The 16,550-nt window shown below is 42.5% G+C and overlaps 1 protein-coding gene across 4 annotated transcripts in view; it reads left to right on the top strand.

Annotated features, from left to right (window-relative positions):
- LOC125450882 (nipped-B-like protein) overlaps positions 1-16,550 on the top strand; it is a 510,140-nt gene that overhangs the window by 175,237 nt on the left and 318,353 nt on the right. For all 4 annotated transcript variants that reach the window (XM_059644995.1, XM_059644996.1, XM_059644997.1 and 1 more), the window contains 2 exons: positions 10,446-10,625; positions 13,037-13,228. In XM_059644995.1, coding sequence (XP_059500978.1) covers positions 10,446-10,625; positions 13,037-13,228 — 372 coding nt within the window. The remainder of the gene's footprint in view (positions 1-10,445; positions 10,626-13,036; positions 13,229-16,550) is intronic.

Genomic DNA, 16,550 nt, shown 5'->3' with positions numbered 1-16,550 from the left:
GACTAGGGTGTCCTAGAGGTAATGGTTCCCGTGGAAGGCGGACAAGGAAGGGGAGGGGAATATGTGTCTGGTGGTGGCATCTTGCTGGAGGTGGCAGAAATGGTGTCTGACGATCTTCTGGATGTGGATGCTGGTGGGATGGTAGGTAAGGATAATGGGAACCCTAAGACTGTTGTGGGAGGGAAGAGAAGGGGTGAGGGTGGAAGTGCGGGAGGTGGGTCAGACCTGTTTGAGGGCCCTGCCAACAACAGAGATGGGGAAACATCAATTGAGGAAGAAGAAGGTGGATGTTTCTGAGACTTCCTTGTCGAAGTTGGCCTCATCTGAACATTACAACGGAGACTGAGGAAAAGAGAGAATGGGATGGAGTCTTTACAGGAAGTGTGGTGTGAGGATTTATAATCCAGGTAGCTGTGGGAGTCAGTGGGTTTGTAATGGATATTAGAGGCCATTCTATCCCCAGAAATGGGAACAGAAATGTTGAGGAAGGGAAGGGAGGAGTCAGAGATAGACCAGGTGAAAGTGAGGGCAGGGTGGAAATTGGAGGCAAAATTGATGAAGTTTTCCAATTCCAGACAAGAAAGGGAAGCAGCACCGACAATATTATTAATGTATCAGAGAAAGAGTTGTGGGTGGGGGCTGGAATAGGACTGGAACAAGGAATGTTCCATGTACCCCATGAAGAGACAGGCATAGCTAGGGTCCATGTGGTTAACCATGGCAACCCCTCTTCCCTGCAGAAAATGAGAGCAGTTTGAAAGAGAAGTTGTTGAGGGTGAGGACAAGCGGAGGAGGGTGGCGGCGGGTGGGGATGGCTCAGGTCTTTGGTCCAGGAAGAAATGGAGAGCCCTAAGAGCCTCCTGGTGGGGAACGGATGTGTAAGGGATTGCACATCCATTGGGAAGAGGACATGGCTGTAGCCGGTAAACTGGAAGTTTTGAAACTGGCGTAAGGCATCAGATGAATCATGGATGTATGTGGGTAGAGATTGGACCGAGGGGAGAAGACTGAGGCAACTTTGTTTTTGATTACTTTGTCTATTTTCATGGATGAAAATGCAATAAATCTACCAAACCAGGGGTCCATATAGCTAGGGAGAATGAGGAGTTGAAAGAAATTGATTTTAGTAAGATGATTGTACTGGGGAAATTAATGGGCTGAAAGTTGATAATTCCCCAGGACTTGACTACGTGCCAGAATATTGATGGTGATGATTATAGGATAGCCAATAATTTGTTGATTACCTTTGAAAATTCTACAGATTCTGGAATGATTCTTCAGGATTGAAAGATTACAAATGTCATCCACTTTTTTGGCTCATTGAATTCAAATTCAACCATCTGCCGTGGTCATGTCTCTGAGCAGATGCAGGGCATTCTGGAGGGAGGGGAGTATTCAGCCAGATGCCATGGTGCATAAAGGCACCAATGATGTAAGTAAAATGTGGGATGACGTCTGACAAGTTGAATTTAGGGAGTTAGGATTTCAACGTAAAAAGTAGGACATCAAAGGTGGTAATCTCAGCATTGCTACCAGTGCCACGTGCTGGTCAGAGTAGGAATGGCAGAATAGCTAAGACGAATGCATGGCTTGAAGGATGGTGTAAAAGGGAGGGATTCAAATTCATGGACATCAGAACTGGTTCTGGGGCAGGTGCAATCAGTACCATCTGGATGATCTGCACCTGGGCAGGACTGGAGCCAGTGTCCTAGGGTGACAATAGGTGCAGGAGTAGGCCATTCAGCCCTTCAAGCCAGCACCACTATTCATTATGATCATGGCCGATCACCCACAAACAGTATCCTGTTCCTGCCTTATCCCCATAACCCTTGATTCCACTATCTTTAAGAGCTCTATCTATCTCTTTCTTGGAAGTATCCAGAGAGTTGGCCTCCACTGCCTTCTGGGGCAGAGCATTCCATATATCTACTACTCTCAGGTGAAGAAGTTTCTCCTCAACTCTGTTCTAAATGGCCTACCCCTTATTTTTAAACTGTGTCCTCTGGTTCTGGACTCGCCCATCAACGGGAACATACTTCCTGCCTCCAGATTGTCCAATCCCTTAATAATCTTATACGTCTCAATCAGATCCCCTCTCATCCTTCTAAACTCAAGTGTATACAAGGCAAGTCGCTCCAATCTTTCAACATATGATAGTCCCGCCATTCCAGGAATTGACCTCGTGAACCTACGCTGCACTCCCTCAATAGCCAGAACGTCCTTCCTCAAATTTGGAGACTAAAACTGCACACAATACTCCAGGTGCGGTCTCACCAGGGCCCTGTACAGCTGCAGAAGGACCTCTTTGCTCCTCTACTCAATTCCCCTTGTTATGAAGGCCAGCATGCTATTAGCTTTCTTCACTGCCTGCTGTACCTGCACGCTTGCTTTCATTGACTGATGTACAAGAACACCCAGATCTTGTTGAACTTCCCCTTTACCTAACTTGACTCCATTTAGATAGTAATCTGCTTTCCTGTTCTTGCCACCAGAAAATTTGCTTCTACTGATGGAGAGGGTTTAAACTAATATGGCAGGTGGGGTGGGAGCCAATGATGGAAGTCAGAAGGAAGTAAAGTGGGAACAGAAACAAATGACAATAAGGGGAAAAGTGGAAGACAGAGAAATTAAAGACAAAAATCAGAAAGGGCCGCATTATATTGTAAGGACAAATGTCTAAAATAATGAGCTTAAAGGCTGTCTGTCCATGCGAGGAACATTTGTAATAAGATGGATAAATTAACTGTGCAGATAGTTATTAATGGATGTGATGTAATTAGGATTGTGGAGACCTGGTTCCAGGCTGACCAAGGATGGGAATTCAACGTGCAGTGTTATCCAATTTTCAGGAAAGATCAATGGAAAGAAGCGGTAGGTGAGGAGTATAGGAGTTTGGGTGTTCTGTTGACGTTGTTACAAGACATTGGTGAGGCTACTTTTGGAGTACTGTGTACAGTTGTATGCACCCTGTTATAAGAAAGAATGTTAAGTTGGAGAGGGTCCAGAGAAGTTTTACCAGAATGTTGCTGGGAGTGGAGTATTTGAATTGTGAGAAGAGGTTGTATGGGCTGGGGCTTGTTTCTTTGGAACTTGGGAGGTTGAGAGGTGACTATATGAAGGTTTATAAAATTGTGAGGGGTATAGTTGAGGTGAATGGCAGGTGTCTTTTCCCCCTAAGTTGTAGGGTTTGAAGACGAAATGGCATTTTTACAGTTAGAGGAGCAAGATTTTGAAAAAGACATGAGGGCATTTTTTTCTTACACGGCGGCTTGTGCAGGGAATGAAATTCCAGTGGCAGAGATGGATGTGGGTACATTTGCAATGTTGAAATGTTTGGAGGGATATAGATCAACTGTAGGCAGGGTGGACTCATTTAGTTTCGGATTATGGTTGGCATGGACTGGCTGGATTGGAATGCCTTGATTCTGTGCTCTGTGGCTGTATGATGTTGGTGAAGCCACCTTTGGAGACATGCACACAGTTCTGGTGGTGTTGTAATTAGATGGATGTTATTAAATTGGAAAGGGTGCAGAAAAGATATGCAACAGTGACGAGAGGCTTTGAGTTGTAAGGAGATGCTGGATAGGCTGGGACTTTTGTTTTTCCATGGAGCTTTGAAGGCTGAACAATGTCCTTGTAGAGGTTCATAAATCATGCGAAGCATAGATAAGGTGAATAGCAAAGGTAGTTTCCCTTGGTTAGGGGAATTCAAAATTAGAGGGCATAGTTTTAAGGTCAGAGGGGAAATAATAAAAATGGATTTGAGGAGAAACTTTTTCTGCATGCCAAGTGGTGTGTGTATGGAGTGAACTGCCAGGGAAGTGGTAGATGCACACACAGTTACACCATTTAAAAGACATTTAGACAGGTACGTGAGTAGGAAATGGGTTATGAGGGTTAGAGGGAAATGGGCCCAATGCAGGCAAATGGAACAAGTTTAGCTTAGGGAAACCTGATTGTCTTGGACAGGTTGGATCTCAGAGTCTGTTTCCAGGCTGTGTGACTGTATGGCCATCAAGCCAGCAGATGAACCTTGGCTCAATAGGGTGCAGGTGGCATGCATGGAATAGCATGAGCTGTACCTGAAAATGTCAGCCTGGTCAAGGTACCAAACAGGACTATTTGCATACCAAACAGCAAATGATAGGCAGGGCTAAGTGATCTCTCCATCAATAGATCAGATCTGAGCTCTGCGGCCCTGCCATATCCAGCTGTGAACGGTGGTGGGCAACTAAACAACTCTGGAGGAGGAAAATCTACAAATATCTCCATCCTTAATGACAGAAGAGCCCAGTACATCAGTACAAAAAATAAGGCTGAAGCATTCGCAGCAATCTTTAGCCAGAAGTGCTGTGTATGATCTATCATGGCTTCCTCCAGTGTTCCCCAGCGTCGGGTGCCAATCTTTAGCCAGTTTGATTTACTCCACGTGATATCAAGAAACGGTTGGAGAAAATGAATGCTGCAAAGGCCTATGGCCCTGACAGTATACCAGCATCACTACTGAAGACTTATGCTCCAAAACTTTCTACTCCCATAAGAAAAATGTCAGTACGTTGGTGCGAGTGCAGAAGTGAGTTGGGAGAATGTTCCAGGAATGAGAAACTTCAGCTATGAGGACAAATTGGAGAAATTAGGACTGTTCTGTGTGGAAAGAAGGCAGCTGAGAAGGAATTATTGTGATGCATTTTGGAAGAAGTAACCAGATAAGGGACTACTCAGTGATTAGCAGGATGTCAGGAAGCAGAGATAAACAAAGGAATCTTGTTTTGCTTCTGCGCAGATCCCTGTAGATGGCAGGGCAGGTTAGAAAGTAGAAGCAGGAGTAGGCCATCTGGCCCATTGAGCCTGCTCCAGCACTTACTGAGATCATTGAAAATAGGTGCAGATGTGGGCCATTTGGTCCTTTGAGCCTACACTACTTGACAGTATGATCATGGCTGCTCATGCAATCTCTGTATCCTATTCCCGTTTTCTCTTCATACCCCTTGGTCCCTATATTTTATTTGCAAGAGCCACATCCAGCTCCTCCTCGAATATACCTAATGAACTGGCCCCAATAGCTTCTGTGGAAGAGAATTCCACAGGCTTACAACTGAAGTGAAGAAATCCTTCCTCATCTTAGCCCTGAATGGTTTACGCCTTATTCTTAGACTGTGACACCTTGTTTTGGACTTCCCCAACATCAGGAACATTCTTCCCAAATCTAGCCTGTCTAGTCCTATCAGGATCAGAGATAATGGGAACTGCAGATGCTGGAGATTCCAAGATAATAAAATGTGAGGCTGGATGAACACAGCAGGCCAAGCAGCATCTCAGGAGCACAAAAGCTGACGTTTCGGGCCTAGACCCTTCATCAGATGAAGGGTCTAGGCCCGAAACGTCAGCTTTTGTGCTCCTGAGATGCTGCTTGGCCTGCTGTGTTCATCCAGCCTCACATTTTATTATCTTAGTCCTATCAGGATTTTGTGTTTCTGAGAGATTCCGGGATGTAAGTTTGCTCGCTGAGCTGGAAGGTTCGTTTTCAGACGGTTCGTCACCATTCTAGGTAACATCATCAGTGAGCCTCCGGTGAAGCACTGGTGTTATGTCCCACTTTCTATTTATGTGTTTAGGTTTCCTTGGGTTGGTGATTCCTAGGAAATGACATCACCAACCCAAGGAAACCTAAACACATAAATAGAAAGTGGGACATAACACCAGTGCTTCACCGGAGGCTCACTGATGATGTTACCTAGAATGGTGACGAACCGTCTGAAAACGAACCTTCCAGCTCAGCGAGCAAACTTACATCCCGGAATCTCTCAGAAACACAAAATCCTGATAGGACTAAGATAATAAAATGTGAGGCTGGATGAACACAGCAGGCCAAGCATCTGATGAAGGGTCTAGGCCCGAAACGTCAGCTTTTGTGCTCCTGAGATGCTGCTTGGCCTGCTGTGTTCATCCAGCCTCACATTTTATTATCTTGGAATCTCCAGCATCTGCAGTTCCCATTATCTCTGATCCTGATAGGACTAGACAGGCTAGATTTGGGAAGAATGTTCCTGATGTTGGGGAAGTCCAAAACAAGGTGTCACAGTCTAAGAATAAGGCGTAAACCATTCAGGGCTAAGATGAGGAAGGATTTCTTCACTTCAGTTGTAAGCCTGTGGAATTCTCTTCCACAGAAGCTATTGGGGCCAGTTCATTAGGTATATTCGAGGAGGAGCTGGATGTGGCTCTTGCAAATAAAATATAGGGACCAAGGGGTATGAAGAGAAAACGGGAATAGGATACAGAGATTGCATGAGCAGCCATGATCATACTGTCAAGTAGTGTAGGCTCAAAGTGGGACATAACACCAGTGCTTCACCGGAGGCTCACTGATGATGTTACCTAGAATGGTGACGAACCGTCTGAAAACGAACCTTCCAGCTCAGCGAGCAAACTTACATCCAGAACCTCACCTGAGCTACAAATCTGCTCAAAACTTGAGAGATTCCTCTCATTCAGGGTGAGTACAAGCCCAGTCACTCCAGTTGTTTCTCGTATGTCAGTCATGCCATACCGGGAATCAATATGGTGAACCTTCGCTGGACTCCCTCAATAGCAAGAATGTCCTTCCTCAGACGAGGAGACCAAAATTGCACACAACATTCAAGGTATGGCCTCACCAAGGCCCTGTATAAAAAATTTTCACATCGCCTTTGCTTCGTTTAGGGTCCTTGTGAAGATTTGTAGCTTGGGTTGTGAGTGACCAAGTCAACAACATCACGTGGCAAGGCATGCCTACTTGGTCAATCTGTCCAAGTCACCCTGCTGATCTTTTTGTGGATTCAGTTACCCATCTAGTACCCTCAGCTGCTTCACTGGGCTGGGATTTCCATAGATTCACAAACCTTTGGGTAAAGAAGTTTCTCCTCACCTCAGCCCTAAATTTGCACCCCCTTATTCTGAGGTTATGATACCTAGTTCTAGATTCATCCACCAATGGAAACTTCTATCTTATCTGTTTACTTAATAATTTTATAATTCTATATGAGCCCGTCTGTTATACTAAATTCTGATGAGTATAGTCTCAATTTAATCATTCTGACTTCGTAAGCCAGTAGCTTAGTTCGGAAGGTGCGTGTGATACTTGCCTTTACCAGTTCAAATGTTGATTGTAAGAGCAAGAAGGATATGTTGGAGCTGTACAGGACTTTAGGCTAGAGCTGGAGTATGTAGATTTGCCTTATAAGGATGTGATTGCACTGGAGGCATACAGAGGAAATTCATCACATTACCTGGGTTGCAGCATTTCAACAATGTAGAGAACCTGAATAAGCTCGGGCTGTTTTCTGTGGAGCAGGGGCGGTTGAGGTGGGAGGTGATATTCTGATAGAGGTGTATAAGATTGAAAAGCATGGTCAGGGTGGGTAGAAAGCAGTTGTTGAAAAGGCAATAATTTTTTTTAATCCTCCTCCGCCACCCCTCCTTACCACCTCCTGAAAATGAGATGAGGAATTTCCTCAATCAGAGGATGGTGAATCTGTGGACTGCATTGCTACAGAAGCTTATGGAGGCTGCCATTGAATATATGTAAGGCAGAGTCAGATAGCTTCTTGATAAGTAAGGGCATCATAGGGAGCAGACAGGAAAATGGTGTTGAAGAGCATATCAACCATGATCGAATGACAGAGTAGGTCAGTGGGCCAAATGACGACATTCTGCTGCTGTATTTTAGTTTTGTGGTCTTATAACATGGGGATATACATCTAAGGTGAAAGGGAGGAGGTTCAAAGGGAAATGGAAGAAACATTTTTTTCCTCCTTGGGGTAGTGGGGTTCTGAAATGCAATGAATAGAAGGGTGTTGAGGTGGGTAGCCTTATAAAAGCATTTAGGTGAGCACTTGAACTGTCACAACATTTAAGACTTTTGGCCAAGTGCTGGAAAGTTAGACCAGTGTAGAATTAGTATATTTTTGCCTGGACAGACTTGGTGGGCCAAAAGGCCTCTTCTGGATTGTATCATTTTAGTTTTTCAAAACAATGAAATCAAATGAGCAGGCTGGGTAGAGTAGATGGGGAGAAGCTGTTGTAACTCACAATGGAGCAAGAACAAAAGGGCAAAGATTTAAAGTGATGTGCACAAGAAGCGAAGGTGATGTGAGAATTTTTTTTCATTCATCTTGTAGTTAGACTGAAATGCTCTGTCTGAAAATGTAGTGGAGACCTGTTCAGTTGAGGCATTCAAAAGGGCATTGGATGATGATTTGGCTATAAATAGTACGGAAAGCTACTGGGAAATTGCAGGTGATTAATACTCGGTTCAAAAAACTGATGCAGACTTGATGGGCAAAATGGCTGCCTCCTGTGACGTAACATGTATGTGATTCTGCAAACCTGATGCGCGAGCTTTCCAAGGTATGGCGTCTTCTAAGCAAAATACAAAATCCTAATCCTTCTAAATTGAATGCAAACCAAAGCTTCTTGATGCTTTTTCTCTGTTCGTAAAACTCTGTGAAAGCAAACCAATTCCTTTTACCTCCCCAGGCCTCATCTCACGTATTTTGTTTAAAAAAGTCAAGGCTCCAAAAGTGCTAAATTGACTATTAAACCTCCTCTTCACTTGGACTAAAGTCTACTTGCAACTAGTTCAGAGTCCAAACTCTCAAATGATATTAAAATAAGTATAAATTACGCACTTTGCATCACTGTCTTTCCCCAGTGTTGCAGATGCTGTCTGTTAATTGACAATGTCACCCCTCCTTTTCCTTTTCTTGGCTATCTTTTCTAGTCATAGTCAGACAGTGCAGAAAAGGCCCTTTAGCCTCTCGAGTTCAGTGACACAGGTATGACTAAAGGCATATTAACCCCAATTTTAGTGTGCCTCGTCCCATATGCTTGAATATTATGATAGTTCAAGTGCTCAACCAAGTATTTTTAAAAGTTGTAAGGTTTCCAGGCTCCACTACCAGGCGGTGCTTTCCAGATTCTCACCACCAGAGTGGAAAAAGTATACTCTCAGTCACCTGTTAATCTCCTGCCTCTTACCTTAAAACTATGCCCCTTGTGATTGATCGCTTAACCAAGTGAACAGCTGCTTCCTATCCACCCTGTTCATACCCCTCATAATCTTATACACCTCAATCATTCCCCCTGACCCATCTTTGCTGTTTTTAAAAAAAAAGATCCAAGCTTATACAGTTACTCCTTATAGCACAATTTCTCCATCTCTGCCAACATCCCAATAGAAAAAAAAACAGATTGCTGGAAAAGCTTAGGTCTGGCAGCATCTGTGGAGAGAAATCAGTTAACATTTTGGGTTCGGTGACCAGTCCTCGGAACTGATGGTAGGTAGGAAAATGTTGCCTTTTTATGCCAAAATCCTGTGGACCTCCTCTGGTACCCCCTTCTACTGCTGTTGCAGCCTTCCTTTTTAGTCAGGTGAACATGAACTGCACACGGTATCCCAGCTGTGGACTAATCAGTGCCCTGTAAAACTTCTTGCAAACAAGAGAAATATGTTGAAGCCTTGTAGTTTTTGTAAATGATCCAGGAGCTTGTGACCCTACTCTCCCCATTGCATTTGAATTGTTGGCATGAACAAAACAATAGGCTTGCCAACCAATCAGCACCCTTTTCTTCATTAGTAAAAGTTGTTGTGATAATTTGAAAATTGGGACTCTTTAATTTAGAACTGATGAGTACAACATCAAAGACTTTGAGCAGCCACCTCTCTTCAGATAAGAATTTACTGAGGAAAACTGAAAATTTTTGCTCCTGAATCTGCACTTTTTAAAAATACCCTATTTATTCAGGTGACCGCTTAGGACTGAACATTCTTCACATAGTCACACAATTGCTGATCTGTGCCATCTGACTGCATAATACTTTGCCCAGTAAATCTTTTGCTTTCAAAATTTGAAAATGCTGGTAGTTAAGTCGGAGAAGAGGATGACTGAATATCGAGAAGGAGGTATTGTTCAGGTTCCTTTTTCTAGGTTGACTTATAATCTGTATCTGAATATTCTGTAATCACCCTGTTCAGAGATGTTGTTACATATATCTGGAGCAGTTGGGACTTGATCCCAGGCTGCCTTAGAGGCCGGCTCACTACCACTGCATCACGAGTCCTCTGCTAACAGCTGGAAAAGTTAATTGTTAATTCCTGACACCTGTGAAATAGATATTCCAGTTCCTCATAAGAGAGATTCACAATTGAAGTGCTGTGTAAACCATGCTTTATGGATTGTCTGATGTGTTAACTCTACTATAAAATCCAGCATTAAACCACAATAAATGATTTAAATAGTATAGGTAGAGTGACAATAACACCGTAATCATGAACATAAACAAATTGAGTTGGCTTGTTGGCTTCCATACTATGAAACCTGTTTTCAACGGCTCCAAATTAACCATCAGATAACTTTAGGTAATTTCAATTCATTTTAACACCATGTGCTGCTGTTTCATTACAGGTGGTATTGACCAATCGGTGTTGAAGGAGCTGCCCCCTGATCTCCTTGCTGAGATAGAATCTACAATGCCACTTTGTGAACGTGTCAAAATGAACAAACGGAAGCGCAGTACAGTGAAGGAAAAGCCAAACTATGCAGAAATCAGCTCAGATGAGGGTGATAATGACAGTGACTTTGAATGTGAGTATCCTTATTGTTTGAGTAAGCTGGGAACATCAGATCGCAATGAAGATTAATAAAAAGATATTCTGAGACTAGAGGTTGGGGCTTGAGGAAAGAGTAAGGAATGGAAAAACATTTGGTTACACAAAAGGCTTTCGGAATAACTTTGAGAAAATCATCCCATTAAAATGTTTGGTTATTCAAGATAAGGGCAGGTAGATATTGTAGAAATATAGAAAAAAGGTGCAAGAGCAGGTCATTCGGCCCTTTGAGCCTGTGCCACCATTCAACATGAATACGGATGATCTAGCAGTTTCAGTATCCTGCTCCTGCTTTTGCTCCATACCCCTTGATCCCTTTAGCCTTTAGTGGCATTATCATTGGACTAGTAATCCAGTGACCCAGTTAATGCATTGCAGGCCTTAGTTCCAAATCCAAAAAAAATTCTGCAATTAAAAGTTTGATGGACAGTTATAGTAAAAATCCATTGTTCCTCTAAGAAAGAAATCTGTTTTCCTTACCTGGTTTTTCCTGCATGTGACTCCAGACCCAGTGTTGCTTGATTTGATGATTTAAGGTGTGGATTGACAGATGGAATTGTGATGAAATTGAGGGATGGGCAGGATTAGCAACTCAACCTTCTGGGGTATAGGATCTCAAGCAAGACAAGGAAGGGTGTAAAAGTGTAGGTGTGTTGGGTAATTAATTCAGGGAACAGTTACTGCAGTAAAGGAGGACTGAATATCGAATGAGGCTTTGTGGGCAGAGCTTAGGAATTAAAAAAGGCACAATCATGCTGTTAGGCCTGTATTAGAAGCCTGCAAATATTTGGTGAGCAATTGGGCAGATATGTGGTTAATTCACTGAGGTGTGTAAAATTAACAGTAAGGCAATTACATTCAGGGACATCAACTTTCTGAACATTAATTGGGGTAATCATTGTATAAAGAGCTTCAACAGGGGGACACGGTGTTTTAGGATGAAAAACCAGAGGTTTAGAGGGGACTTAAATTTTTTTTGAATGAGGAGGTGGTGATGGGGGTCTGGAATACACTGCCTGGGAGGATGGTTGGGGTGGGAAACAATGGAAATTTTTTTTAAAAGTCCCTGGGTGAACACTTGAAATGTCATAACATTCAAGACTCTGGGCCAAATGCTGGAAAGTGGGAAATGGGCATGGACCTGATGGGCTAAAAGACGTGTTCTGTACTGTGTGTTTCTGTGGTGACTTGTGTGCCAAAAGATGAAGCACCATACCATAGACAACTAAGTGATTCCAAAGCCAGTGCATCAGATCCAATCTCTGCCATCCTTGCATCCTGTTTGAATAGTGGTGGACAACTTTCTGGAACCTATCCCAGAACAGTATTTTGGGTTTCCGAATACCAAATAGATTGCAACTATCCAAGAAGTCACCTCACTGCCGCAGAGGCACTTAAAGATGGGCGATAAATCCTGCCCTAACCAGCAAAACCTGCATCCCTGAAGGAATAAAGAATATCATCTCAATATCTTATGAAGAGAGGTTGACTGAGCTCGGACTTCTTTCATTGGAGAAGAGGAGGAGGAGAGGGGATCTAATTGAGGTATACAAGATAATGAGAGGCATAGATAGAGTTGATAGCCAGAGACTATTTCCCAGGACAGAAATGGCTAACACGAGGGGTCATAGTTTTAAGCTGGTTGGAGGAAAGTATAGAGGGGATGTCAGAGACGGGTTCTTTACACAGAGTTGTGAGAGCATGGAATGTGTTGCCAGCAGCAGTTGTGGAAGCAAGGTCATTGGGGACATTTAAGAGACTGCTGGACATGCATATGGTCACAGAAATTTGAGGGTGCATACATGAGGATCAATGGTCGGCACAGCATCGTGGGCAGAAGGGCCTGTTCTGTGCTGTACTGTTCTATGTTCTAATAAAAAGCAGAATGATTTGCCTTACATGATTTTATAGGTGAAGATTTTTTTCAACCTTCTCCACCTGCTTTGCCACTTTCAGTGACCGGTATACCCAGATCCCTCTCCCTATTAGTACTTTTCAGGGTCCTGACATTGTACATTTTCCATCTGGATTAGACCTTCCAAAATACATTTCCTTTAAAGAGGGTGCCAACAATCCTATAAATATGCAAATTGCAGTTGAACATCCTAAGAAACATTTACAATAAAATGCAAGGTAATTGCGTAAAAAGGTAAAACTCACAACTTGGGTAAAATTGCATCATTGCAGACAAATTTATCATTTGAAAGATATGTACCTATCATGGATGGATTTCGATGAGATGCCATACAACTGAAATCATATTGAGTTTAATTAAAGAAGCATTAAGAATTTTGTTTAAAAATTGTGATTGCGGTTTCCAAAAAAACAGGCACTGCAAAAGAATCCATACAAAATGATTAAGTGCTAATATGAAATCTGTGTTTCCAGCTTCCAGGAAGAGGCACAAGAAGGATAGAGGAATGGATAAAGCCTGGGAATGTGAAGAACGTGACCGTCGGATTCTAAATGAAATCCGAAGAAGCAGCTATTCATTTGAAGGCAGACGTAGCTCAGGAAGCAGATATCGGGAGTGCAGCCCTGGATCAGAGGAGGATTCCCCCCCTCCCAGTCTTAGTGATAGTAAGAATGCAACTCTTGACAATCAAAAATCAGAATTTGTGGAACTGGGCAGACTTTAACTTTGTTTTAATTCACTTATCTCCAAAAGTACACTTGCTCTGGATATTTGAGTTGTGGCTTTGCAGGCACTTTACTGAGTAGAACATAAACTTTATCATCTGAAATGAATATGGTGATTTAAAACTAAAACATTTAGGGCAAGTTACTGCCAAAGGGAATATTTGGACAAACTTTCTTTCAAAACATCTAACTAATTGTCTACCATCTGTTGAAATTTCAAATACATGCTGTTGTGGGGCAAGGAATGAGGAGGCTCATCTGTTGGCGCAGATTTTATGAGAATCAGCTGTGACTTGATCCTAGCAAATCAAACAACTGAAACAATAGGTAGAAAATGTTTGGGCAAGTGATAGTGCTGGAGCAGGCGAGAACCTTAAAGCATGAGAAAACAAATCAATATATTGTGATTTCAGTGAATGAAGACAAATTAGTGAAAAATGTGTAAAATTTAAAGCAATTTCATCTTAATGCAAAATTATTTGAAGTAAGATAAACAAATGCATAAATAGAAACTGATGGAGTTGTGAATGTAGATCCTTTATTCAAAAAGGGAGGTGGGGTAGGAAAATATAGGCCAATCGGCTTAACATCTGGCACAGGGAAGTTGTTAGAAGGTTATTGAATCATATAATGGTAGAAGAAGGATTTTGTCCCATCAAGCCTGCGTTGTCAACAATTTACAATTACTTACAGTATTTGCAGTTCGCAGCACGAGGCACAAAGCGTTGAATTTTGTGACAGTTCAAGTGTTTATCCAAGCACTTCTTTTATATGGGTTGTGCTTACCTACCTCAACTACCCCCCAGTAAAACACCTGATTTTTACTTTCAAATCATGCTCCAATGTTATTGACCCTTCAACTAATGGGAGCAGCTGCTTCCTATTTATTTTGTCCATGCTCCTCATAATCATATACACTTCTGTCAAGCCACCACATCCAACTTTCTCTGCTCCAGTGTTATTAAAGGCAGTTGATAAGGCCCTACATTTAAGACCATAAGACACCGGAGTGGATGTCAGGTCATTTGGCCCATCAAGTCCACTCCGCTATTTAAATCATGGCTGATGGGCATTTCAACTCCACTTCCCTGCACTCTCCCCGTAGACCTTGATTGCTTGAGATCAAGAATTTGTCGATCTCTGTCTTGAAGGCATCTAACGCCCTGGCCTCCATTGCACTCTGTGGCAATGAATTCCCCAAGCCCAGCACTTTCTGGATGAAGAAATGTCATCTCATTTCCGTTTTAAATTTACCCCCTCTAATTTTAAGGCTGTGCCCACGGGTCCTAGTCTCCCTGCCTAACGGAAACAACTTCCCAGCAGGTTATTGTCGAAAATTTAAGCTTAGCTTATCAATCCTGCCACCTTGGAGATTGACAAATTGCCAGTAAGCATTTGGTTGGTGCCATGCGTTAACTGGGAAGGGGCCACCAATAATCATGATCCACTATTGCACAAGTCACTATGTATAAATGTATAGTATCCCATTGAGACTACCAAAATGGCCAATTTGGCGACTTGACTGCTACAAAGGACAAAAGCAATTCACACAATGAAAATAACTATTTAAGACATCATACCACTTCAGAGCAGTGAAAGATTTTCTAATCTGTGCAATTTACAATATACCCCTTCAAAACCCAAACTATAGATACATACACAAAATACAATTGATGGACCTAAGGTTTAACATGCATGCTGTGGCTGGTAAAAGAATTGACAGGGTAATCAAATTTCTGAGAATCGGAAGTCCAGATCATGAGGTGGAAAGTTATTTTCTCTTGGTCCTTTTGATTTTAGCAGTGATGACTCACTTGTCTGGAGGATAAAGGCATTCATTCTTTGACCAAGTGAACTTGGGTCTTTTTCGTGCATGAATTCTTTCTTTTAAGGTTTCTAATTATTTTTTTCTGCCCTTTCTCACCCAAAATGGATGCCTGTTTTTTCTCTGATGCTCTGAGCACTTGTAACTTTTTAATACTCTGCAGCTTAATCAGTGTTGAATGTCTTTCACTTAAAGATTTTCCTGCCACTAACCTGATTCTCCCTCTTACTGCTACAAAAAGCAACATTCTATCACATAGCTAATCAATAAATGCAGCATTTGATTTTCAAGTTGTGGTATGCTTCTGGTGTTGCAATTCTAGCAGTCCAACTTTCAGAACAGTTTATTGTTCCAAATATGAAAAATATATGGTTTCTTACAACAGCAAGCTATAATGAATGGTGTACCACAAGAATCAGTGCTGGAATCTCCACATTTTAGAAACTGTATGAATGGTTTAAATAAAGGAAAGTCAAGTATGGTTGCTAAATTTGCTGACGCAAGGATATGTAAGCAGGAACTGAAAAGGCACAGACCTGCAGTTGTTTCTGTTAGAAGGTGGTGTTATGGACAGTGCTCTTGTCTGTATAGTGCACTGATTTTGGTTTTGGCAAAGGTGGTGTCAGAATGCTAGCTCCTCATCTCGGTCCTAAGTGGCCTACCCTCCCCATCCTTAGACTGTGACCCCTGATTCTGAACTCCCTAAACATTGAGAACATCTTTTCTGCATCTACTCTGTCTCATCCTATTAGAATTTTATGGGTTACTGGGATTTCCCCTCATTCTTCTAAGCCCCAGCAAATATAGTCCTAACCAATCTGCTGCTTCATGTACATCAGTCCTGACATCCCAGCAGTCGGTCTGGTAATAGACTAGCACGATAAGGCTACTTCAGAACTGAAGAAATCTGGAAATGTTTATGCAATTTGACGAGATTGGAGTGAAGCAAGTGGAAGAGAAGTAAGGGTCAGGGAAAAAAACCTACTGTTAACAGCAACTCTGGTGTGGACTTGACGGACTGAATGGCCGCCTCCTGTGCTTCTGGGATCTGTTTCTCTTCACAAGCACTGCCATAACCTTTTAACTTGTTCTGTTCCATCTTTCCCTGACCTTTTTATGTTGGCCTTCATAGCGAGAGGTTTCGAGTACAGGAGTAGGGATGTGTTGTTGCAGTTGCACAGGGCCTTGGTGATACCACACCGAGAATATTATGTGCGGTTTTGGCCTCCTTTTCTGAGGAAGGATACTTTTGCTCTTGAGAGTACAGCAAAGGTTTACCAGGCTGATTCCAAAGAAAGCAGGCCTGATGTATGAGGAGAGATGTACTAGGTTAGGATTGTTATCGCTAAAGTCACATTGATTAGAGGGGATCTCATAGAAACTTACAAAATTCTAATCAGGACTGAATATGGTACTTGCAGAGGGGGATGTTCACGA

Source organism: Stegostoma tigrinum, chromosome 3, assembly GCF_030684315.1.
Source record: "Stegostoma tigrinum isolate sSteTig4 chromosome 3, sSteTig4.hap1, whole genome shotgun sequence".
Classification (NCBI taxonomy): domain Eukaryota; kingdom Metazoa; phylum Chordata; class Chondrichthyes; order Orectolobiformes; family Stegostomatidae; genus Stegostoma; species Stegostoma tigrinum.
The sequence above is the reverse complement of the archived record's forward strand: the minus strand, read 5'-3'. Positions and strand labels throughout refer to the sequence as shown.